Source organism: Sturnus vulgaris, chromosome 14 (assembly GCF_052056855.1).
Source record: "Sturnus vulgaris isolate bStuVul1 chromosome 14, bStuVul1.hap1, whole genome shotgun sequence".
In the NCBI taxonomy this organism is placed as follows: Eukaryota; Metazoa; Chordata; class Aves; order Passeriformes; family Sturnidae; genus Sturnus; species Sturnus vulgaris.
The window spans coordinates 17,132,240-17,158,259 of record NC_142256.1 but is presented as its reverse complement, the minus strand read 5'-3'; the positions used below and the strand labels follow the sequence as shown (position 1 = coordinate 17,158,259).

The window sequence follows — 26,020 nt, the reverse complement described above, 5'->3', positions numbered from 1 at the left end:
AAAGTTCATAAGCACATAAGTTGCTTTGAAATAAAATATAACATTTAGTGCATATTGGATTTTCTTACCTTTTATGGTAAATCTTTTTTATGCTTATGGTACCTAAAATGTTTCCAGACTGCTTTTTTTTTTTTTAATAGCAACCAAACTTCAAATATGATCACTGAAATATAGAGTTCATATCAGAATGTACAAAAAAGGTGTTCCCTTCTATCAGTCATTATATAAAAAATGAAAGAGAGGGTTACGTGTGATCAGTTTCCTTCTTGAGGGGTCAGTCTTTTCAATTATAGGGCTTCTAGAGGAGAGCATTTGAGGAATAAAAGAAGCACTGTTGAAATGTCCATGGGCTTTGAGAGTTTGGAGCTCAATGGGCCTCCCTACGAAGAATTAGAAACTAGGACATTATAGCTTGCTCCAGCAGTATATGGGCAATAGGCTGCTGCAGAAAACGTGACAATTCCTAAAAGGGAAAAACTTACTCAGGAAAGGCAGAAATTAATCAACAAAGTAGGTAGAATGAGAATGGGCTCTACTGTAGAAAGTGGAACTTGACCAAAACTTTCAGTTGATGATGCAGTCATACGACTGCTGACTTTATTTTCCTTTGACACTGGGAGGCACTTTTCTTCAGTTTTTTGAAGCTATGGTGTGGATAAGCAGAACCAGGTCTCATTCACTCTTTTCTCATTCATTCATTCTTACTCTTTTCAGCACCTTCTGAAGAACTTTGGCCCAGCTTTCAGTCAGTAAAATGGTACAAAAGAACAGCTGTTTTTAAATGCCCTGGTGCTTAGCAATCAAAAATCCACAATTCCCTTCACACATAATTTTACTGCAAATATGCTGAATAGTCCTTAGGATCACAGTAAATAAATTTTGTTATTTCTAATGGTGATCTCTGGCTGTATATCGTATCTGATGTGTAACATACACCTCTCTATCTGCATATGTTAGTATTGTTCCTTTGAAGCAGCATAATGATAGTTCATCTAGGAATCTGGAATGAACAGTTTCTTTCTTGGGAAACTCCCACCCTACACTTTTTCAGGTGACCAAAAATGATGGTATCTGTGACCATTTTGAGCTCTGTAGGTTGTTGTGCTGATATTACCAGTATGTTCTCAACAGGAAAGTTATGTGGAATGATTCATCATTAATTGGATGCATCTGCCCAAGTTCTGAGGAGGGATGAGAATACACTTAGTTAAAAAAGCTATTACTGTATTCCTTACAAAATCTACATATTAAATTCATTTTTCTCTGCAGTTATATCAGTGAAACCCAGGGGAAAGGATGTGTATTATTAAAATCTAATGCAGAACTTTATGGAGAGAGAGGTTCAGACTTGGTGATTTCTGTTTCATTTTACTGGAAAGTAAACCATGTCCAAATGCTCTACAGTGTTGAATACTGCATTTTAGAATGAAGAAATTTTACCATGGGCAAGCTAGTCCTTTAGACTGAATGTGTTAAATTGACTATCCTACCTGAATGCATAAAAATAAACCAATCCAGATTGTGGGGTGTATGCTGGGCTTTTCACCACTTATTAGTGGTTTGTCATCAGTCTCGTCTGTTTTTCCTCTGAGCCAGCATTATTAGAAAGGCAATTGAGACGGTTCTCGTGTTTGGACTTGGGTGTTTATTATATCTTATCAAAGAATTACAGAAAGTACGACAGCACCTCTAGCTCCTTGCTAGAAGTGGGAAAAATGGTTACAGCTGAGTCTGCTTCAAGGCCTTAAAAAGCTAAACAAACCAATAGAAATTTAACACCTATATGATTTATCTTTTTGACCCAATAATAGATTCCCACGACCCTTAGAGTGACAATTGACTGACCAACCAAAGGTTACTACCTAAGTTCTGTGAAGAAGGAAGAAGATGAACAAAGAAAAAGACACCACCTAAAATTCTCCATCTTGTCCCATATCCACCACTATACTATAAAACCCTCAAATTTAAAACCATCATCCAGTGAAAATACACACATCTAACCCACTACACATTTGTGATTTCTAACTCATTATTTATATTTACAAGCCTTCTCCAACGTTTCAGGTCCAGAGCAGTGTTTTCCAGGGGGCCTGTGCCTGGAAGCACAGAAAGCTCAAAAACTCCAGATTCCTGAGATACAACACCAGCTTATGAAAAATACCTTAGATTTTACAGCTCCTTCAAGAAAATGCTCTGAACTTGGAAACAGGTTACCACAGAATTTCATAACAGGTTGATAAATTATTTTTTCATGTATTTTGTACAGTAGTAAGACTTAGGTTTTGGCACTGAAGTTTTAAACTCTTGCTTTTACACATTTGAGATAATGAACAAAATGGTTTCAGTTCTATATTTCAGTTTTAGTTTTTAATTGTTTCATGGAATTTGAAGTAATATTTTATACCTATTGGATATAAAAGTATAGGTGCATAGATTTTAACTCTGTGTTGGTTTAGCCCATCAAAGCTAGAATATGTATCTGGGGAGGGAGATACTAGCAAACAGGCAGGTAAATGGAGATGTTACATGTCAATTTGCTGTCCCAGAGGAAAGTTGAAAGAAAAATTGGTGGACTCCAAGGCTTAAGTGTATTAACATAAAGGCTGAAAACTGGATTTAACCCACCTTCCTTTAGCTAGCATAGACCTGTCTCTACTGACTATGTGATGTAATCAGTCTTTTTGTTGTGTTCTACTTACCGCTCCACCTGAGGGAAATAGGACTGCTGTCAGACATTTAGCCTAGATGTGGCTGATCAAGTAAAGAAAACAAAGAGAAGCTTGGGATGAGAAGCACAAGAGAGAAGGAAATGAAACCTTTCATTTCCATCCTTTCTCGTAGCTGAATTTCAGTGTACATGCCATATGAGGATTTGGCTACTGCTGGCATCAAGTACTGCTCTGTCCTTGTCAGCAATTTCAAGAGTCTTAGTCCTTGTTGCTGCAATACTGCCTGCTCTCTCTGGCAAAAACACTAACCCTTTCCTCCTGTTCCAAAGTTTATCTCCCAACTGTAAGACAAGCTTACAGTAAGGCAAGCTAATTTAAGAGGTAAAACTGAAAAATATTTAATGACTGATTACATTAAAATTGATGCTGGCCTTATTTAATAAAGACTAGTGACAAGTATTTGTACAGACAGGACAAACTCCTTCATGTGTTGAGTTTACTACTCTAACCCTGTAATTACTCCCACAGGTCAGTGCTAGCTTTCCAAAACCTTTACCACCAAGCAGTTCTGCTATGGGTGTAGGTAGTCATTCCCATTGATCTAGGGCAAAGCATACTCATTCATCTGACTGCAATTTTTTGAACTGCAGAGTTGAGAATTAAATGTTTCTGACAGTTGTTGTGGCCTTCACTATTGACAGAAATCATAGGTTGAATTAATTTGTGCAAATAACATTTCATGTAATATTTCAGAGCACACTGTTGCTTCTGTGTTGCCCACTGATAATACCTTGCAGGCTGTCTTGTTTTTGGCTTTGATTTATAGTAGACCACTGCTGCAAGTTGGCTTTTAAAAATTCTGTTAATACACTGTCTCATGGCCATCAGTGGCAAAACGCCTGATAGTGAGATGAAGCTTACATTATCACACTTGAAATTAAACTCTGCAGAGAGCAGTGTAAGTTCATGACAGCCTGAACTCACCAGGGTTATGCTGTTTAATGTTTATGTTTAATGTTTTATGTTTCATACTGTTTCTAAAGACCGAAAGCTTCCTTTCTGTTTGTGTCTGTGAAAAGCAGGTGCCTGCTGCTTGCCTCTGAGTTCTCAGGGTTGCCTTATACAGGTAGAGGGCGCAAATCTCCAAGTGAGAAGAGGTATTTAGGGCCATATGTGGCAACATGATTCTGTGTCCAGTTGAGTGGACAGACAACCACTGTGTACCACAGAGCATGTGAGAAACCAGTGGCAATAACCCCTCTGGAATGTGCAACTCCTACCTTCCACTTAACAGCGAGTTGCAGTCATGAAGGGTAAAATTTTTAGGGGGTGGTTCAACCTATAAAATCCACTAAGTTTTAAGAATAAAAATGCCCTACATGCTGCCAAAGCTTCTTGAACTAATAAGACTACAGGCAGCTGGGACACCACAGATACTCATCTTTCACACTGGATCACAGAATTGTTTACTTTGGAAAACAGCTTTAAGGTCATCAATTCCGACCATTAACTCCACTCCAACAAGCCCACCACTCCAGCATATCTCCAAGTGCCACATCTATATGGCTTCTAAATCCCTCTAGGGCTGAGGACTCTGCCACTTGTTTGGGCAACCTGTTTCAATGGTTGACAACCCTTTTGGTGAAAAAATGTTTCCTAATAGCCAGTCTAAATTATGCCTGCTGCAACTTGAGGCAGTTTTTTCTTATCCTATCACTTGCTGTTTGGGAGAAGAGGCTGACCCCACCTGGCTGCGGACTCCTTGCAGGTAGAGAGCAGTAAGGTCTCCCCTGACCCTCTTCTTCTCCAGGCTAAAAATCTCCAGTGTAAGCAACTCTCAGTTACATCATCATATTCCCTTACTGAGTTACAAGGTTCTGTAGGAGTGATTTCAGAGCATCCTGCATTCCTGGGGAGGTAGGAAGTGGAGTGCCAAATGGACACTTTAGAGGGTATACTGAGTGCTTTTTGCTTAGACCAGGAATGAGGCTCCCTGGCCTAAGGAGAGTTCAAGGATGCTGAAGTTCAGGGATGTCGCAGGACTGCTATTCTGCTCTACCAGCCTTAGGTTGGTAGTTGATAGTGTTGCCATGATATGTGCATCACCCAGTGCCCAGTATAAGGCAGGTTCTGCTCACCTGCTAGGCAGCAGCAGAGAGAGGGGTTTATTCTCATCACTTTGTAGCAGTTTCATATCACTAAAATTCCTTAGCAAAAGAAAGATGTCTGAGCCAGAGCTGTATTTGAAAGACATTTGGAAATACCCAAGTACTGAACACATTTATTATATATGCATGTATATTTGTATATAGCTTATAATATATAGCCCATATGTGTTCTGAGTCAGAACTGGGCTGAAGTATATTAAGGCAGTTCAGCATTCAACTTCACTTTACAAATTAGAAGATGTATATAGATACGTATGTATTTATGATGGTGTTGCCCTCCAGGGGTTCTAATAATACTGTATCTTAGAATTCCTTTTTGCTTTCAAAAATGCATTTGTTAAAATATAAAATTAAGGTATTAGCACTGTGATTTTTAAATATTTACTAATTACCTCTATTGAAACCGAGGCAAAATTATTTTAACATCTAGACATTTTGTACTGGCTCATGGCTTTCACTGCCATATCATCAGTATATATGACGCGGACAGCCTTGATCACTCTGACTCTAGCAAGCCCAGCTAGCTCAACGGGCTGCCAATGTCAAGAGTGGGCTATCTCTTAGGTTTCCAGAACCCAGAGTATAGCTAAGGCTCCAAGCCCCTTTGCCCACTTATGATGTCCGAGGGAAGGTGAAGGATGAGAGGGAGACCTTTCTAGGTTCCAGGATAGGGTTTATTGGGAGGACAGGGAAGAGGACTAGACGCAAGGGAAGGGAACCCAAAAAGGTGAGGAGAATGGGTTTACATCAACTTAAATAGGGGACCTCCCCTGAGGGAGGGTACAAAGCATCAACCTATTGGGAGAAACAGGGAGTGTAGCACAAGGCGGGATTGCATATTTACATAACCAATAGGGGATAACATAGGCGGGGATTTCAACATGGTAACAAATCGTAAACCGAGAAAGGGATGACAGATACAGAACATTCTAGAATAAAGGGAGGGGCCAGGAGGGATTGGCAGGGATTAGGGTGAAGGACAGGGAAGTTTCCGGATAAAGGGGCGGGGTTTAGGGTGATGGGCAAGGACAAGTGGGAAAGGGAGAAACCATTTTATCACAACATAGGGGTACAACTGGGAAAAACCATTATAATGGGAAATATTACAACCAAATAACATGCAAATTAAACACAAACTACAGCATATATAGATGAGACTTTAGAAATATGAATAGCTCCGAGTTTCAGTAAATTTTATCCAAGTCAACGAAAGCTAGTTGCTTTGACTCTGCTTGTAGACACTGACTTCACAAATAACAAGCCCTTTAATTTGGGCAAATCCTAAGGTCTGTTCTAGTGGAATGTATGTTCATTAGTAAAGTGGTTTGTGGTGTAAACCCACAGTAACAGAAAGTCCAATTGAAGTATATAAATCTGAATTTATTGAGCCTGGCTTAGTTACTCTGTGTGAGTCAGTTCAGTAAATAGATCTGTAATGATTTTGTGCACACAGTGCCAGATCATTACTTCAGGGAGCTGTTGTTTAACAGAACTGTTTGCTGCCTTCTCTCAAAGGGTAAAGCTAAATACCATACTTACTCTTTAAGTGAAAAAAAAATGAACAAATTTTTGTTTTATTGGTGGGTTAAATGCTTCTTCTTATTTTGTTAGGAAGGAAGATCTTCTTGTTAGAAGAGAGGAGCAGGCCCTAGGGAATACATGTTTTTTGCATATTACATGTGTTGATAATGTAATAATTTGTACTTTTTTTTTTCTTTATTTAAAATCAAACAATCAAGACTTCCCTGTTTTTGTAATTGTTACTCTGTTATTCCTGAGAAAAACTTTGCTAGACCCTTGGACCTAATGGTAGATGAGAGTCTATTTCCTTAGCAACACTTCTTGAAAGAAAGCAAAGGAAAATGCCACAAATGGAAGGACAATCCTTAGATTATTATCTTTAGGAAAGGAGGAGAGCATAATGATGCTCTCCCAAAGCTTTTTCAATAGATCCAGGGAAATATTGGGAACCATTTTACTGTTTTGCTGGGAAACGGAATTACAGAATATGAATGCTTTGGCACAGGAAAATGCATTACTGTGTCTTGTAGAGTAAACTTAGTCTGGGAGTTGACTGTTTATGAAAGGTACCTGAAAATCAAGGAAAAATAAATTTTAAAATTAAAAATTACTACAAAAGTTCTGTATCTGTAGAAAATGGCTCAATAAAGTTTAGAGGTGGTTTTACTGAGACAAACTTACTGTGGTAAGTTTAAGGTCTCAGCAGTAGAATTTGGTGTAACTAAGCAAATGGCCAGATTTGAAATACTTCATCATCTTATTTAAAAAACATGCATTAAAAATTGTGAGTTTCAAAAATGTACTTATGAAATGCATGCTTAGAAAAGACATGCTCAAGCAAGATAACTTTCATTGGTTGATGTAATTTGTGGTATTTGGAATAAATCAAATGTTGCTGAAATTTGATTGAACTGGCGCTATGCAGCAGTTACTCAGACTTTCCAGATGGGTTTCAGGGAGGAGCCATGTCCTTTGTGACTCCAGTCTTTCCCATGACTATCTTGCATTTCATCTTCTTCCCACACAGTCTCCTATTATGTGACCAAAATGGTGCATGTAAGTTCAAAGACAGACTTGTAGTTGAGGTGAAGCACTAGTTTGGTTCTAAGTCAGATATTTATTTGTCTTTGCATATTACTTGACAGAAGTGTTTGGGAGGGAGGGTGGAGGTATGGGAACTGGCCACTCTGGCTTTCCTAGCAAAGCTCTATATTTCCATAACTTACTTTTCCTTTACTAGTACAGGTTACTAGTGTTGGTACTTCAATGGGTTTTAGTCAACTTTTTAGTCTCTTTATATGGTAAGGGGAACAGCATCAAAACATTGCCGAAAAATATTTTATAATGATACTTGCTTTCTTTTGAGACTCTGGGTGACTTACTGATTTCTGAAGCACTACAAAGATGTGCTGAGCTATGGGCCAGTGCCACAGAATACAAGATAGGACTGTGCTCACAGCAGACAGAGGCATAGGTGAAGTGTGTCTCAGAGCACTTATGTTGTAAAGAAAGGATTTGTCTGTTTGGAAACAGGACAGAATGGAAAAAGTTGACATAGAAGTTATCTGCTTCTAGGTGAGAGTTTTTCTCTCTGTCTGTTCTTGGCTTAGCAGTAGGTATTAGTTTTTAATACAGACCAAGGGATGTTTTCCAGAACTTTCTTGTGAGTAAAACATCCCACTTGCACAGACTGGCCAGTGCTTCTATGTACTAAATATGAAACACCCTAAGTAAGACTCTGGGAATTGAGGTGCAGCTGTGGTATATTAGATACCTTGCCCTGTAGAAGTACACTTTGGCTCAAGGAACTGATTTTTACTGAAATCTGATGTTTTAATACCAGTTAGCAAAGATTAAGCAAGGTCACAGGAAAAAGAATTCTCTTGCTTACGAGCTGTTAAAAACTTCAAACTATGGAGCTTTGTGTGTGAGGCACTGTGGGAAAGGAGTCTCAATTAAAGTTTTCAGTCTGTCAGCACCTCCTCCATTTAGGTATTTCCGGCCTTTTAAGACTATAAAGAAGAAATAGCACAAACAGTGTGGGGAAATGGGCTCCAAAAGCCCTTGTTATCCCTGTTCACTTTAACACAAAGGTGTTGAAGCTTTTGAAATTTTTTTTAACATTTTCCATAGATCAGAATAATGACAGTTACAGTGCTCTTGTAAACTGTAGCAGTGTATTCTGGAATTTTTAAATAGTACTGACAGATAACCTGTTTCTAGAATTTGTTCCTGTTGACACCAGGAAGGGAGAAGTTAGGTCCTTAACAAGAGCTGTGCAGTTAAGATGGTGGAAAAGCCCTTGGAAGAAGAAGAAATAGCCTATCCACTGCTGGAACACAAGCAGCCATATAAATGCTGAAGAATGTCTGAAGACATTTGAAGTTAAGCATACTTCTGAGGTAGTCATAAAGTCTTAGAGGCCCAATCACTCTGCACTATTTCAACTCATATGTGTCTATTTGTGAGCAAGTGGCCTGGAGTGGGCAGGGAGAAACAACACACAGGAAAGTCTTGAAAGACTTCTTGAACTTCATTGTTTACAAATGACTGGAGTTTTACTCCAGTTCATTGTAGGGAGGAATATATACCTATGTCTTGTTTAGTTTGAATTTCCCAGCCAATGCACCAATAAATGTTATAGTTTAGGTTTCCCAATTTCAATATACTCATTTTCTGTTGTGAGATAGAATTAGGAGCAAAAGCACAGCAGGCCTAAAACTTAAAAGGGTATAAAGAAAAACTTTATTAACAACACAAAGAAAATAATAAAGTCAGAATAAGATCTTCAGACCACTCCCTCCTCCCCCCTCCCCCACTTTCTTAACAACAACATACAGAAACACTTCAGACAGTTCCCAACTGAAATAATGTTTCTCAGTTCACTTTTGGGAGAGGAGTTTCTCCTTGTTCAGCTATTCTTTCCCCAAGATAAAAAAAAATCCAGTTCTGTCGTGACTTCACTTTTCACGAATAGCAGCTGTCCAGGAATTTGCAATAGGGAAACTCCTCCCAACTTCACAGCCTTCCCAGAGCTGTACTTGTGGGCCACGTCAAACTCATGGGGTATTACTTTTAAGGATGAGCTGTTCAAAAGCAAAAGTTCTCTTCATCTCTCTTTTCTCTGTTCATACTTCATTCCCAGGAACAGAGATCCCCTTTTTCCCTCGGGGCAAAGGATCTTCTGAACACTTCAACCGCCTTTTAAACCGTCTTTTCTACGGTTTATAGGAATTTTTAGTGTAGTACAGTCCACCCCTATAGCTTACAAAAGGATTTTTCAGCCAACCTTCACGGCATCTCATCATTCTCCTTCCATCTACAAACTTAGCTCTTGCTTCACTGACCGGTGACTCTCTGTTGTTTTTCCTCTCACTCAAGGGAGGATTAAAAGTCTGCGAGTCTTATCTGAGCGTTAGAAGGGTTAAAATTTCACAGAGACGTTGCAGGGGCTGGGCCAGGCCAAGCTGGAGTTGTGTTAGGACCTCAGGCTGCTCAGGCCACCGGGAGGGGCCGGACGAAAACTGGAAAGTCCAGCCAGGGGAAAAAAACACGGTGACAAGCCTCTGACTTCATGGTTGCCCTTCGGCGCTGACCAGACCCAGTTCCAGCCGCGGGCTGGGGGGTGTTCCTTCTACCTTGCCCAGCAAATAAAGGCGTGTAGGGGCTCCGCCAAAATGGGGCCTGGCTGCCTCCCCCCCAGGCCGCGTGGGCAGCTGGGCCGGCTCGGCTACCCCACGGCTGCTCCGAGCCAGTGGCAGGGTAAGGCGCCACCGAGCCGCGGCCACACCGGGGGAGGAGGGAGGGCTAGGATCTTAACAACGGGCCTCTCCCCTGGCCATCGGGGCCTATGGTTGAAAATGGGCCCAGCTGCCTCCTGAGCCCACCCCTTGCCTGGCCCAGGCCACATGGGAGGGGGCCTGGGCTAGGTCGGAGTTACCTTGTGAGAGGCCGGAAATGAAAGACCTTTTCCCGCGTTTTACTTGCTTCAAAAAATGTCGATTCACAGAGCGAACTAACTGCTCCAATTGGTTTCTCAGGCTGTCAACAACTAAACCAGCCTCCAGTTGGTCCCATCAATTCACAGAGGAAGTTCTCATGGAGAAAAACTTCTGAGTGTGCCCTCCCCCCAGGTGCCTTCAATACATAACCAGCACAACCTACCTGAAAATAACCAGTTTGTTCTTTTCTAACATTAATTAAAAAATATAATATTAGAGACAGAAGCACTTCAGATTTATCTCTTTTCTTTGAATTGCAGATGCAGTTTTCAGATTCTGCCATTTTCAGCTGTACTCCCTAGAAAAATGTATGGAGTTCTATATACACTCTAAACTAGTGTATATTTGTGGTAGCTTTTTTTTCCCTAAACAAACTGAATGTACTTTAATTATTTTTTTAACTCTAAATAATTGTGTTGATGCAGTTCACAAAGCATCTACTGCTGCAAAAGTATGTAAATAAACCATTCCTTAGGAGTAGTTGTTGTATAACCAAAAAGCATTTCTAATCTCAAAGATTCCTACTTTTATTTGAGTTTTCAAGACTTTTAATTAGAACTGCTCTAAATATAGTTGTAATTTACATGTGGAGAATAGCTTTTTGCCATGGTGGAGAAGAGCTTTTTTTGGTCATCAGTACAAATTTCCATAGGACTGGTAACAGTCAGCTCTTCAAGCAAGGATGTTCTCTGTGGGGGAATGGTGACATGTGCCTGCGTCTTAAATATAATACGTAGGCTACAAAGTGTCAGCTCACATGCTTAAATTTAGGTTTGCTGTTCCAGTGCAATGGTATAATCTTTATTTCTTAGTGCAGATTACTTGTATTAAAGGGTCAGTTGTCAGGCAAAGAGTCTCTCAGGTTGGAGAAGTACAGTATATAACTACCACAAGAACTTGGGGATCTGGTGCAGATGTTAAGAAGTGCTCTGCTGAGCCTGGACACAGCTCCTGTGAACTTCCCATCTCTGCAACCCCAGCTTCAGTGCAAGAGCTCTTTGTGATCATGACAGTTACTAACAGTTGTGGTTTAAGTCTGTATATGAAATCAGGTGTTGCAAACTTTTGCTAGCAAGGAAAGGTGGCTTTTTATTTTTACTGTATTTTTCAGTTCATTGGAATTCCCTTAGTTTTGATTCTACAGGAGAAAAGAAGAAAATCTCCTGGTTTTTTTTGGATAGTACAACTTTCTGGTACTTTTGGTTCAAGTAATCTTATGACTTCGATAATGCCACAAACTGAAATAGGTGTTGTGCTTCTTGTAACATGCAGTTAATTCGCTACTTTAAATACCAGCCTAATTCTAACATTTTCAGTGTTTTATTGGTAAATAAAAGACAGATGCATTCACACTGGTACATTCAAACAGTATTTCTTACTTCAGGAGATTCTTAATTTCTTTCATTTAATGTTGCTAAAGTGAATTATGTAGAATAAAAATATATTTAGTATGTAATAAAAGGTTAAACAATTATTTTCTTCAAATATTGGCTTATATCCCATTTAACTGAAGTGTCAATGTAAAGCCAAAACGTAATATGACTCAGTTGTACAAAGGTTGAAAGAGATATGTCTCTATGGAAGAAAAAAGTTCTCTGTGAATATGTATATGCATTTAACAGCTTCAGTTCTTATTGAAGTAGAGTTAAAAGAGCTGTTTATCTCTAGACCAGTTATTTCCAGGTATTGTTGTTAAAGCCCCACATGTGATGTGTTCATTTGGCCATGAAGAAAGAATGCTTGTTATGTAAGTGAACACAAAGAAGAGAAAGGAGAAATGTAATTTTAAAGTAATTGAGAGGTCATTGTGACCTCGGTTCTACGGCAGGGCATCACTGCTTTTCACCAGGAATATTTTACATGCTCTGTCAAGAAATTAATGCTGGTTTTGTTTCTGTTCCAGAAGCTTCTGCACAATTTGCAAGCTGGTTAGTTTAGCTTTCTCATCTATGCTGAGGATGCAGTCTGCAGTTTGCTCACTTAGCTACAGGGAGGCTTTTTTCCTTTGACCTAGACTGCTAATCCCTCATTGCAAAGAGCAGCAGCTGTGCTTTGTCTGTGAAGGTCTCTGCACTGCATGCAGCCTCATTTGCCAGGGTCACCCCTCTTTGTATGCTCAGCTTTTTCAATCACTGAAAGGGTGACTTTCTGGTTTGTTGCTCAGAAAACTCTCTTCAGGTTTGGGGAAGTCTACAATTCGTGTTCTTTTTTTTTTTTTCCCCTCAGAAAATGTAAATTTCCAAGAGCTGTTACATATGATTTCACAAGACTGTTTCACTAAAGCATTCCTGACATTCAGGAAGTTAAAACATTTAGTGAGTTGTTTTTTAGAAAGGTGATGAAATCTCTTTCCATTTAAATGCTAATCACTTTAGATAGATGTGTTGAATTGTATCTCTAATGGTATGATTATGACTAAACCAATTTGTTGTGTGTCCACACTGTATCCTCATTTAACATTGAATAGTTGGGCTTCAGTTGGTCTTGGTACAAGTCCCTTAGTTAAACATATGGAGCAATGCAAGATGTTCCAAGGTTAAAAGCTGAATAGATACATGGACAAAACAGTCCTTTGCGCTGGTTTAGGCTTTACTGCAGTGAATGGCAAAATTCTGCTACCTTCAAGGGTAGAAGAATTTGGCCTGTAGTTTCTTTAAGATGATGTGATTTAAAATAGGTAATTCATAAGCAGACTTTTCAAATGTTTGTGATGCTTTTGATTTAAATGCATTCCTTGAATACATGAGTTATAGTTTCTGAGGCTACGGACAGATGTGCCCTAACCTGGACCTTTTGCCTTTCCTTCATTTCAGATCTTCCTTTTCATTCCACTTCAGCTGTTTTTATCTGCTACTCAAAGCCTGGTTTAGAATGAAAAACATACAGAGTGACAGCTGGCAGACTTGGAACTGAATGTACTGTCACAAGCTGAGCTTGCGAACGTTCTGTTGCTTGGGCATCTTGACCTTAGATAAGAGTGGTTTGTGAGTGCTCCATCCAGGCACTTCTGTAAGCTGAGTAGGTTGCAGGTGGTACAGAACGTGCCACTCCAAGCAGACAGAATTGTGACAGGAATCTGGAAGGAATAAAAGGATGAAATCGTGACCTGCTCTCATGAGTGAGAGAGAAGTGGCACGCTTGCTAAAAGGAGAATAAGAAGATGGCTTACAGATAACTTCCTTGTGTGTGGAAGGTAAAGGGAAGGAAATGCAGGAAGCAAAGTTTCCAGACATATAGAATGTGTTTATGTATCTAAAACATACTTTACTTTTTATTTGAGGATTTGTAGAGGTAATGAACAATGATAGCTTGATCTGTTAATGAAATTTATAGATGAAATAAAAACCTGCACATGTACAAAATGAACAGAAAAAATGTTAAGCCTTTTTGTTGCCTTAAATAGGAATTAAGTTCTGTTGATGCAGCAGTTCTGATGGCTGCATTCTAGAAGTTTCATGATAGCAGGAGCAAGTGTCTAGAAACCAAGTGTCTCATGAAGTAAGGATGGACCATTTTTTTCCCTGAGGTCTTGTTACATGTGATGTGCCACAAGGGATCCATCTTGTGCCTATCTTTTACTGTATTTATAAAAACACTAAGAATTAGTACGATGCTATGAGCTCATTTACCATCCTCTACACTGACAGCACTCAGATCTGCATGTCTGCAGATGAACTCACAAAATGTGTAAGAGATTGTGCTTAGCTAAAAACCAGCTAGTTTGCACATAATCCAAGTTGAGTTGTGATATTGGTGAAACACATATTGGGGAACAAGCCAGGATATTGTTGTGTATTCCCTATTTGGAGTGGTCATATTCCAGTCTATAAGGCAGTGTGGACCTTGGGTTATTCTCAGTTTATGTGTTTGTTGAAGGATTTCAAGACTGGATTCTGTCACTTTTCATTTCTCAGACTATATTTGCTAATACCTTCGTATTTCAGTGTATTTTCTTGTCCTAATCTTCTTGTATGAACCATTTACTGCAATACCTCACATAAGCAAATGTGATTGAGCAACCTGGTCTGGTGGAAGGTGTCCCTGCCTACAGCAGGGGGTTGGAATGAAATGATCTTTAGGGTCTCTTCCAGAACTGTTCTGTGGTTCTGCAATGTTTGTCCTTCTTAATTGATTTACTGCATAATCTTTTGCTTTCCTTGTATTTGACCTGATTATATTTAATTAATTTGTCCATCACTGTGATTTGAAAGTCCTGATTGAAAAACAATTTCAGTGTTTGTGGCAAATAGTACTGAAACTGAGCAATAGAAATTCAACTATCATATTTTTATATAAAAATACAGTGTTTCTGGTGACAGAAGAAATGTTGAGAAAATGAAGCACTCTTTTGTTCTAGAATCTCAGCAGCATAATTTAAAAAGACCCCCTTTTTTACAAGCTGCAAGAATTTGAAGATGTAAATGTTTAAATTATCCTCCTGTATTTATATATAACTACATTGCTGACACATTTAGAAACATTTTTCTGTATGTACTTAAGATGAGGTATTTTCAAAATTGGTACTAAATTAAAAATACCTGAGTGATTTGTTCTTTTATAAAATTATGACTTGAATGCAGCTTTAGAGGGGGAGCAATATTTTGTGAATTGCTTAAATGGGAGTTGACCTCAGCTATTATGTGGCCTTAAAGATTTTTGTCTTGACTTCAGTATCTGTTTTGGGGTAAAATATTGATTTCAGGTCAATATTGAGAGATGTGCTGGATATATAAAGAATTCTAGAGATCTCATTTTATATTCCTAGAGATTTGAGTGGTTAATGTTGCTCAAGCTGTGTGGTTCTAAGTGTAATTGAGCAGTTCATTTTTGTTCAATATCTAAACTTTGCCATCTGTTGGAAAGCCTTTTAGTGACATTATAATTTAGTCCAGTTGGAGCTCAACTAGAGTTTTCTGACTAGTCTGGTATCGTGTTTTCACCAAACAAAAACCTACAAGGCAAACCCTGGTCAGTTTTGTTGTTCAGTTTTTAAACAAGCATTTGGAATCACAGTGACAAGCTTACTGTGTTATGCTGGAAGATTGTTTTAAGTGTTGTGGATTTAGGGTTTTTTTGGCAAACCAAGACATTTCCGTGGCAGTTGACACCTTTTAGCCTCCTGAATATTTGACAAAAACTGTCACATGTTTTTGAATTCCATTGTCATTTATCCCAGCAGGATGTATGATGCAGGGACAGGTGAGGGACAATACAGGAAAAGGCAGAAAAGAAGCTGCCCCCTATGAAGAAATTCATGTATACAGCTGCTAACCTGATGTTCCCTTACAGTCAGAAGATGTTCAGGGTCTGTGCTGAGCAATTCCCAGTGCAGGCAGCTGTGGGGCAGTGGATGTTCCAAACTGCCTTGATTTAATTCCTGCAGTATGGAGTGGATGGAACAAGCAGTTGCAGCTCTCCACCTACACCTAGGCAAATGCACAGTAACTGCTTACTCTGGGCTGTTGTGTGCTCCAAGCTGCCCCTCTCACTGCCCCATGTAATGGGAAGATTTTGGATTTAGCACACCTCTGTCAGGGTGTACTTCTGAGCTGTTACTGAAGCTCTGTTGCATCTTGAGGTTAATGCAATTGAAGATTTTGATTTTTTTTTTTTTTTTGTATTGTAGGGTGTATTGTATAGTAACACAAAATAATACCTTGTGCCCTGCAGGACTAAAACTGTGAGGAAAATGAAGTACTTTACCTTATTTGGCCTTTTGAAAGGCCAGTAAGTCCTTTAGAACCACAGAAGCACTATAGTCTAAGATTTCTGATTTCAGGAAACAGTAAGGAAGTTGAAGCCATAGAAACTTGACTCTCTTAGATATAATCAGGAACCTACAGTATCACTTTGTGGATCTTTTTAGTTTTAACTGAACTTTTTGATGGGAGCAGGTTGCAAGAGCTGTGACTTTTGTGATCACTCTGATGCCTAAAGGAGCTGGAACAGAGGCTACACAGAGTTAAGGACAATAAAATGGATATTTACTGAGAGGCCTTTAAAGGCCACACCCTTGGCACCACCAGTGCCACAGTTGTGGCCCCTGTCTGGATGGCTTCAAGATGGAAGCAAAAGAGGGCTTGGTCACGAGATCTCACACCTTTATAGATTTTAGTCCATTTGCATGCAGGAGTCAATTGTCCAATTAATAGTCACAAATCGTCAAGTTTCATCCTCCTTGCTTGCCTGCTTGCCCACCCTCCTCTTTTCACAATGTTTATGCTTCGGGCCTGAAGTTTGAGGAAATTGTCCTTGAGTCCTTAGCTGGAATAGGACTGTTTTCTCTTCACCGCCCAAGCACAACAGAAAAGCACACCTAAGCAGAACAGAAAAACTTAAAACTTAAAGCATCAATACTTTTTCTCTTGAAGTCCATAACAGCACATACACAAGCCTTTTTTGTTTCCTTGATACTTTATGGCAGAAAGAAAGGGAAATTAATTTCAGACATCATGTCCACACAGTGTAACATCATCATGGCATAATGATAAGCTAAATTTATTTGGAAGAATCCAATGTGATAGAATATTTCTCGGAGTAATTGTCAGAGCAGTAGAAAAAACATCTTTGTTTCTTTATGGTAAAAAGTCCTGAATTTATGGGAGTGTTGGCTTTTAGAGATTCATGCTTGTGAGCTTTCTTTTCTTAAAAGAAATTTTGTAATGGTGAATCTGTGAGGAGTTTGTTTTCATCTGCTACGTATACAAGGCTGACAGATCCAACTGAAGAACCAGCAGTAGTGATACCCCCAGGAGTTTCAGCCCATGGTCATTGGGCAAGTGCACATTAGCTCTGTGTCTTAACAGGTACTCACAGTGACTGCAGAGTCCCTGAGCAGCATCTTAGATGGTGTCAATCCTTCGTGTGTGCTCTAGAATGGATATGTACCATGTAGCCAGAATAAGAAATTAAATAAAGATTTGTCTGGAAATTTTAAGTACTCCTAGAAATATTCTGTAAAGGCTTCTTTTGATTTAAACAACTCGTGGACTGTTTTATGGAAAAAGAAGGACCCAGAACCTTACCAGTAATACCAGTAGGGTTTTGTGGATATGGTTTCCGCAATACATGTGTGCAGATAAAAATACTCTTCATATAGTTAAAGACATTAAATAAGGAGAACATACAGACAGCTTATTTTAGGAGCTACCGGCCGGAGACTTGTCTTAGATAGCCAATGTAGGTTGCCTTTTCTGATGAGCTTTTCTAAATGCTTCACTTATATATGTCCTCTGATTTGTCTTAGAAGAGACATTTTTTCAAACCTAAAATAAATGTTTAAAATAGAGTAGCAGGTTTTTCCTTCTTCCTGTTGTTACATGTCTAATTTCAGACAGATTGAGAGAAGAGACACTTTCTGGCATACTTCACTTTTGTGGATTAAAAAAATAAATAAATAGATTCAAGACCCAAATTGCCAGATCAGTATTTTATTTGTCCCACCTAGAATGCTGTTGCTGTTACCTGCTGCACGATAAAATCAGCTGAGAACTTCAGAGATGTACTTCCCTGACACACAACAAATTCTATTTCTTTTTTTATCCCGTGACTACCACTTCAGCAGTATTATGTGCAGGAAGAATATATGTTGTTCTTTCCCTTTCTGTCTCCTAAATGTAAGGGAGGGTTCAGGAAAAACACGTCACAGTTGTTTTGTTTCCTGGAAACTTTTCCAGTCTGACACAAAAAAAGAACAACCATATAAATAAATGCTTTTTGCTTGAATTCAAGTGATTTGATGTTGCGTTTAAATTACTCCTTGAAATCTCCATTTAAATTGGCAAAATTCTGCTGGTCATAAATAAAAGTCGGTAAAAGGCTGAACCTGTTGGCCTGCCTGATAGCTTATGCTGACAGCTACGATTGTATTCATAATAATTTCTGTTTTCTGAAGTAGAGCATACTCTGCCCTGCTTTTCTGGCTTAAAAATTGATTGCATGTCATGACTTGGAAGCTGTTAGTTTTCTCTGGTCTCTGCCAAACCAAGCTATGAGAGCTGATTTTCATTAGGAAAACACTAGCGGTCTGCTTAAGTGTTCTTTAATTTCTTCCTCTTGTTACTGAAAGAAAAAGTAAAAACCTGAACTAACTTCACTGCTCAGTAACCCAGCAATGGAACAATAAATACTGTCTTTCTTTTTGTTCTGAAGCCCTGGCACCAAGTGTCTCTTGCTGTTGTCTTTTCTTCAATGTTCCCTAAAATCTAGTGAGTTTGCCACTCATTAATTTAAGGAGATTTTGAATTAATTGAAGTACAATATCTGGGCCCTTTGGGCTGAGTTCATTGACAAACAGCCATTTCTTTGTTAAATACATCTTCAAAGGTAATTCTACTAAGCTTAGTTTGCTCAGTGAAAAAATTCCAGAATCTCAGGGTTACACTTACTGAGCTAGATGAAGAGCTGGTAGGATTTAAGTCTTTTCCCTACCATCTGAAAGTATTGCCAAGGTACTGTTTATCAGAAGAGGGTAATAGTTTGTAAAATAAGGTATTTACCCTACTTTTCATATGTCTACTGATGATATCTGAAGAATTATTTAGATGCCAGAAAGTTATGGTTTGGGTCAACTGTGTTCAATATCAGAAATTGGTTAAGAGAAAATTGATTGCAATAGAGTAAACTAAAAAAGTAATGGAAAATTAAATTTTAAATTGGATTAAATTTATCGATTCTGTTTGGTTATTTGGGAGCTACATTTCTACAGGGTAGGATGAGTAGACTAAAAGAGAGGCTGTCGCAAAAAGAAGATTTTTAGGAGTCAGAGATCTTGAATTCTGTTCTCAATTCTGTCACTGTTTCACTGTGTAAGCCTCCTAAATTGCATGAGTCGCTTAATGTCTCTGCCTCATTCACACTTCCTATAAAAGTGAGTATTACTTACATCATGCCTAGCTTCCTTTGCATCTCCTCCTCCCATATCATGTTTAAGCCTTCGAAGTAATTTCTAGCAATGTACAGAACTGTATCCAGTTTTATCTAAACTCTCTGTCCAGTATAGGTCTGTAGATGTAACTATCCCCAAAGAGGAGCTTTAGTGGGAAATTTCATTGTTAATGTTGTTGTTAAATAAAAATGAGCTAAATACTAGGAATTTAATTCATTTAATGCCACCATTCATCTGCTATTCAAAATCTTTCTATGGCTTATATGCCATCAAACTTTTCTAAAGGATCTTTTTAATTCAGTCATAAGGATTTTGAGGGATTTCTAAAGAGAGTAATTAAACTCCACTACTCCTTCTCATTTTCCCAATTTTTGTTCTGTTCTTTATTACCCGTCTGCCACTTCACATGTAAGAGCCCTAGGTTCTTAAAGACTGAAGCCTACTTTTTTTTTCTTTCTTAAGGCATTTTTATAGCCTACAGAAATTACAGATGGAGAACACGATGTATTTCATTTTGGTTTACCTGCGTGTACTATTGTTTCAAGTTGTTCTAAGAGCTTCTCTAGTGGTATTTTATAGAAAACAACATGTAGTCTTAAGGAACATAAATACGTAAGGAATATAAATTTTTTTAATCATCATGCTGTTTGTCAAAACACTCAAAATACTTAAAACAATTCCCTTTTCTTTATATACTTTCAGTGTCTTTAAAGTGTCTGCAAGCCTTTTTATATTCCACATAGAAAGAGGAGTGGTCCTCGGCAAATGAAATTACTGATAAACTTTTCTTATAGCCAAATAAACTTAATTTGAAGAAAAGCTGCGATTTTTATAGTATGGCTCAGCTGAAGAAAAATCGATAGTTGAGTAACACTTTGTTTTGGCTTTTTTCCTAACTAGCAATTACTTGATCTTAGTAGGACATCCAGGACTGCATAAATATGTAAATAGAAAGGCCCTGCATATGCGTGCATGCATTCAGTATCTAAAAATAGTTTTCCTTGAACAGGATTCAATTCTGACTTTACTTGCTTCACTTTAAACATGGAGCAGACTCTGTGTGGAAAAACTAATGCCCTTTTATTGGCCAGCTAGAATTCGTGTTGCTTGGCACTACCTATTTTCAACTCTTCAGTACTATTTACTTCCATTTAGTCAGCAGCAATATATTAATCTATTTCTGTACATGAAGGAATAAAGAACATATGGCCTAGGAAAAGCATTTGCAATTATTTGGCTTTTTCTTTCTTTTCTATATTTTCCAGCTTCTTTTGCTGATTTCCACCTACCCTTCCTTAATTCTAAGTTCAACATAAAAATTGTGGAGTTAATATTTTTTAAACATGGTATTTAATATACCAGATTTAATTCCTTTTTCTAACAGAAGAATTGACAGAAAAATACAGCATTGAATAAGACTGTAAAATCACATTCTGAGGGTTCAAAAGTACAGACACGTAGAGATTCTCCTGTGCCAGTTAAGAATGTTGATGACCCGTGGTTGCATGGTGATTTTTTGTTCTGAGTTCAGACCAGTAACAAGTTTTTGAGGAAGGCAAGCATTTCCTTGTCTTGTTTTCTGCTTGCTGGGAGTTGGTTAACAGGGAGCACATGGCAAGTGCAGTGAAATGTCAGGGGAGGCACAGGTCTGAATTTCCATCCATAGATGTATGTAGAGTGTGTGAATTGTATGGTAAGGGCTAAACTGCTGCCCGTAGAAAATGTTTCTCTTTCTTCCCAGAACAGGAATGGCAAAAGTAAAAGCTCATGTAAGGATTTTTATCCTTGATGACTAAATGTTGATATCTGCTGGCCCTTCTGAGAGCGATGCCAGTCCGTCAAGCACTGAGAGCTGGGATTTGTATAAAGTGGAAGCTGCCGTTGAGGAGCTACTGGGCACCATCCACTTGTTCCACTGGCACCATCAGAACAGTCATAGATGGTGATTTATTTGCAACCCACAGAGATGAAGTTTAAACTCAAGGATAATGGCTGAGTTCTGAAGGGAAGCATCTCTAATGCCATGTCTCCTGCTAACTAGGCATTGAGAAATACAAAAATGAAAGCAGTTTATCAATGAAGAGATTTTACAAAGCTGGTGTGCTTTTAGGCTTTGCAAGGGTATCTGGAACTTACTGTAGAGTTTGGTGGGCCATGGTAGCAATAATTGAATGAGAAGATGACTGTTATTCTAACTTTGATATAGAGCACAATAAAACAAATCTTGATTTTTGAAGTAGTATGTGATGTCCAAACTCATTAGGAAAAGGCTATAAAGTTTTAAGGTAGTTCTTCTAAAACTGGCACCTGATACAATTTTTGTTTCATGAATTTTGATAGGTGATAGTATTTCATGTGTAGCTAATCAGTATATGTTCTCTTGTTGGCATTTCCCTGCAGTAGGTTTTATTCCAGTTCTGATTGTCAACACAAATTTCTCCAGTTAAATTCAGGTTTTACTTATAAAACAACAGAAGCAAAGCTATTTTAAAAGACCAAAAGGGTCTGAAGACAGGAAGAGGAAGAATAAAATCACAGCAATACTCTGTGTAGCGTAGTCACAGTGGTGTCAGAGGCTGTTACTCAAATCTCTGGTCTATTCTGCCAATGTTCTCACCTCCAGCAGCAAGAGTTTTGAGACAGGATCTGTGCACCAGAGTCTGTAGCCTTAGAGGTGTTGAGGAGGAATTTTCCAGCATGCTGTACAGATAGAATAGCACCTGGCAGTTCAGCAGGAGTTAGTTATAATTGAAATCGCTCTATCATTTGATAGCAATATTTTAGTTCTCATGAAGTGGTTACATGAAGACCAGGTATTTGTGCCAATGTCATTACTGAAGAATGGAGTAGGTCAGCTGAGCTTGCCGCTCAGCGTGTGCTGATCACTGCATGGCACTGCTTTCACTGGAACTGAACCACTTGTCTGTCTCTGTGTGCCTGAGGCTTTTACACCTATGTGTGCCTTCCTACTCCTGCTGTTCACCTGAAGGTTTCATATCTCAGCTTTTTATCGATATTTAAATTTGTCATGATTTCGCTCATCTTGTTTCAATTTATTAGCTCAGAGTTTAAGTGGGGTAGCTGAGCTGAGGTGTCCTGCACAGGGCCAGGAGTTGATGATCCTGATGGGTCCTTTCCAGCTTAGGATATTCTATAGTTCCATGAGGCGTGGCTTACACGAGCATGGGATGAGGGTTGTTTCTGCACAGCTTGAAGAATGTTAAATTACAGATGGTTTATCATCTAGCAATGCCAGTGCAGCAGATCTTCAGTGAGTGGGAATTTGCTGGAGACTTCTACTGTTATCTTTGTGGAGATCAGGCTTACACCCACAGCATACAGACAACCTTTGCCTCAAAAAGTTGAAATTTACGTAGGTTTTGGCAGCTATAGGAATTGGAATTCAAAGACAAACTCCTGGGACCAAGTTGTGCAAAAAAAAAGAAAAAAAAATATTTTGAGGGTTTTAAATTCTTGCAATATGGGAAGTGTTTTGCTTGGTAAGATGGTTGCATAAATTTCGAGAAACAGATTTAAAGTAATATTAGCAGTATCTGTGCATACAGTTATTTGTAGGGATAACTGAATTTGTTGTTTGTTGATGAAATAATGCTTGTCTGTCTGGGTGTTTCTCAGTAGAGTATTCACATAGATTGATTATATGACAGAGATGCAGGAAACCGTGGGGAAATGAGCCACCTGCAAATAAGCAAACCTGTAGTAGCAATGTACTTGAGGATTAGGGTTTCCAGGCATAAATTTTTATTTAAAAGGGGGTAAAATGTTATAAGTGTGTATACATGAACTTACAAAATAAAATTCTGACGAGCTTTAAAGTACAATGATCCCATCTCTGACCCAAAATACCTAAGCTATAAATAACTGGATTCCTGGAGACTATTCTAGGAAGGTACCCTGGACATGTGCTGTGATCATGTTGTTCTATTCATTCATTTTGCTAACTGCTGTTGGTAATGACTTACTACTGGATAGACTTAAAACTAGATAGGCTTTTGGTTTGAGCTCTCCCTGTGTTCCGAGTGTCCTCCCTTTACATACATTCATTTATTTATTTTCCCCACCATGTGGGGGGATTTGAAAGCTGAATTAGGTTATTACTCTTTGGGGATGTTGTTGGTATGCTATGGCTATAGGAGTTATTGCTGATGTTGCTTTGAACACCAGAGGGTAGAGGATGGCAATTCTGCCTTGTTCCAGCAGTTTGAAAGCTAGCCTGGAAAATCCCATCAGCATGACCTACTTTAGATACATCTTCAGTGGAAGTCATTAGTTAAATATCATAGGCCTTATGCTTTAAATTTCTTTACTGATTTCTCCCAGTTCTTCACATGTCTGTGTAGAAAAGGACTTTGGAGTCTGAATTTCAGTATTATGTTGTGTTTTGTAATATCTGCAACAACAAATTTTCCTCCCCCCCACCTCAGAAAAACGAAGGTTCTGTTTTAACTCTTCAGTGTATAGTAATAATTCTTGATGGGAAGCTATTTCTGGTTATACATAGTTAAACTCCTTTAGTTAAACTCTACATGGTGTTTTGTTTTGTTTTGTTTTGTTTTCTCGTGTGTCCTTATGTGGTCTGCTTTAATGAAGTTCTATGATACAAAACCCGGTGAATTCTGGTGAGAGTCTGCAGCCATTATTCTAACACCATAGTGACTGTGATAAGGCTAAGGGGCAGCCACTGGCCCTATGCCAAGTAAAACGATCAAGAACAGTCTAATTGTTAGATGAAACAATGAGACATGAAGAGCTTGGTAGTATTTCAGTAAGTCTCTTAAATTCTCTTTACTCATCCAAAAGCTCAGTTAGCAGATCACTGTTTTTCTTGGAGATGAGCATATTTGTATTCACATCATATTTCAAAACTTAAGAGAATAAAATATTGAGATGCTATCCACACTTTAACATTTCCTTCGCCAATTTAACTGGTTCTTAACCAAACTTATGCAAGTAGGTTTTTACAAATGTTCTTATTGCACTGCTTGTTGTGTGTTTCCTGGCGTGCTGGCCTGTGCACAGGTAGCTCCCTTTGGTGTGGATTTTACACCCCCACTAGGTGTGTTTGTCTCTAGAACGGTGCATCATCCATGGATTAGCTGTTTGCAAGCTTCCCTGTTACTAATCATGACATCTGCTTTGCAGAACCTCCTCAAGTCCTGTAGGTTTATAGGTCTGTAGAGCCCTTGGATGTTTTCACCTTTTTATATTCACCTTTGCTAGTAAGCATGGCTATTAGTCTTTTTTAGAGAATATTCTACTTGTTTCGATTTTTTTTCCCACTGAATAATTAAGTCCTACAATTTGATTGCTGTAACAAGTATTCGATCACTGCAGGCTATAGAACTTCCCCTTCCACTGTGTATTGAGAAGTTTAATTCTTTTTGAAAGGGGTTTACAAGTTTCAGGTGGAAGAGCTATTGCTTTTGTAACTTTTTTCAAAAGCTTTCTAGTGCTGTAATAATAAGATTGTCACAGTAGCAAAAGCAGCTCAGGAGGGAATGATCCTCAGAACATCATCTGATTGGCCAGCCAAGAACCAAAACAAATGTCTAAGGAAGAAATTGAGAATGTTGATCAGCTTGTTACACTGGTGACTGGATTATCAAACTGGTCATTATTTCATCAGGATTTTCTTTTTTCTCCTTTATGCTCTTCAGATTAGATCCTTGAAATTTAAAAAAAAAAAACCTTTGAAATTCTGTTTTGTCGCCAACAGTGCCCTTAAAGATAGTCGTTTCCCCCCAATGACAAGGGATGAGCTGCCACGACTTTTCTGCTCAGTGTCTCTACTCACTAACTTTGAAGATGTGTGTGACTACATGGATTGGGAGGTAAGAATGTCAGATATCTTTCATGGAAGTTTATAGCTGAAGTCACACTGTTTAAATGATCTGAATATATTATACCTGTCACCATTTTGCACTCTGTACACATGGTTTTGTGCCTAGATTCCAAAGACACTTTTTCATAAAACTGTCATCATCTCAAGAGTCTGAGCCATGCAAATGGAATAAAGTTGTGGTTTTGCCCATAAAGACACTCTTGAGTGGTCTGCACAATTGTCGTGATGTTTAAGATTCCATCAAGGAGGGTGATGTCTCTAAGCAAGGGTGTCCTGAGGCCTCATTTGCAGTGTCTACCTGGTAGATCAGTCCATTGACTCTGGAAAGGGATGTTCCAGTATGGAAGTTAACAGTCTGATGTATCCTTCTGGAAACAAGCACTGCACAAAATTGTAATCCCAGAACAAGCTGCTTCATTTAGCTTGTAGAGACATTCATCTTCCCCCAAACTTTGTTTACTTTCAGAGTGAGTGTCCTGCACAGACTCACAAAGCCTTTATGTAGTCAGGCCACATAAATCATTGCTTTCATGCTGCTTACGCATGGAGCTGAATCTATTCTAATTGCCAGGTTCTAGGAAACCTGCATGCATCCTCTTGGAACAGCAGCATAAAAGAGATTAAGAAGCAAATGCTGATGTGTGTATGACAGTGTACGCTGATGGAAGTGTTAGTCTATAATGTTCTTTTCCCCAAATTATTTGGCATTAGACACTTGCGAAAAACAAGGTACTGGACTTAAGATGAATGCCTCATCTCAGTCATGATGTTACATTCCACATTCCTCTTTGAATCTGTTTCTGAGTGGACATAAGAAAACATTTGAAATTGTCATAGAATAGCAGACATAATGCCAGAGACACCACAAAAGCTACAGTATTTCCCTTTAATAACAACAGCCTGACTAAATA

At 38.7% G+C, this 26,020-nt stretch overlaps 1 protein-coding gene across 4 annotated transcripts in view; it reads left to right on the top strand.

The window, feature by feature from the left end:
- AMMECR1 (AMMECR nuclear protein 1) overlaps positions 1-26,020 on the top strand; it is a 104,319-nt gene that overhangs the window by 62,071 nt on the left and 16,228 nt on the right. For 3 of the 4 annotated variants that reach the window (XR_001403501.2, XM_088173418.1, XM_014881563.2), the window contains one exon: positions 24,984-25,098. Coding sequence is in view for 2 of the 4 variants with exons in the window: in XM_088173418.1 (XP_088029544.1) it covers positions 24,984-25,098 (115 nt within the window). In the remaining 2 variants the exon portion in view is untranslated. Of the gene's footprint in view, positions 1-2,064; positions 2,233-24,983; positions 25,099-26,020 lie in introns of all 4 variants that reach the window. The other variant, XR_015806896.1, reaches the window with a different exon arrangement.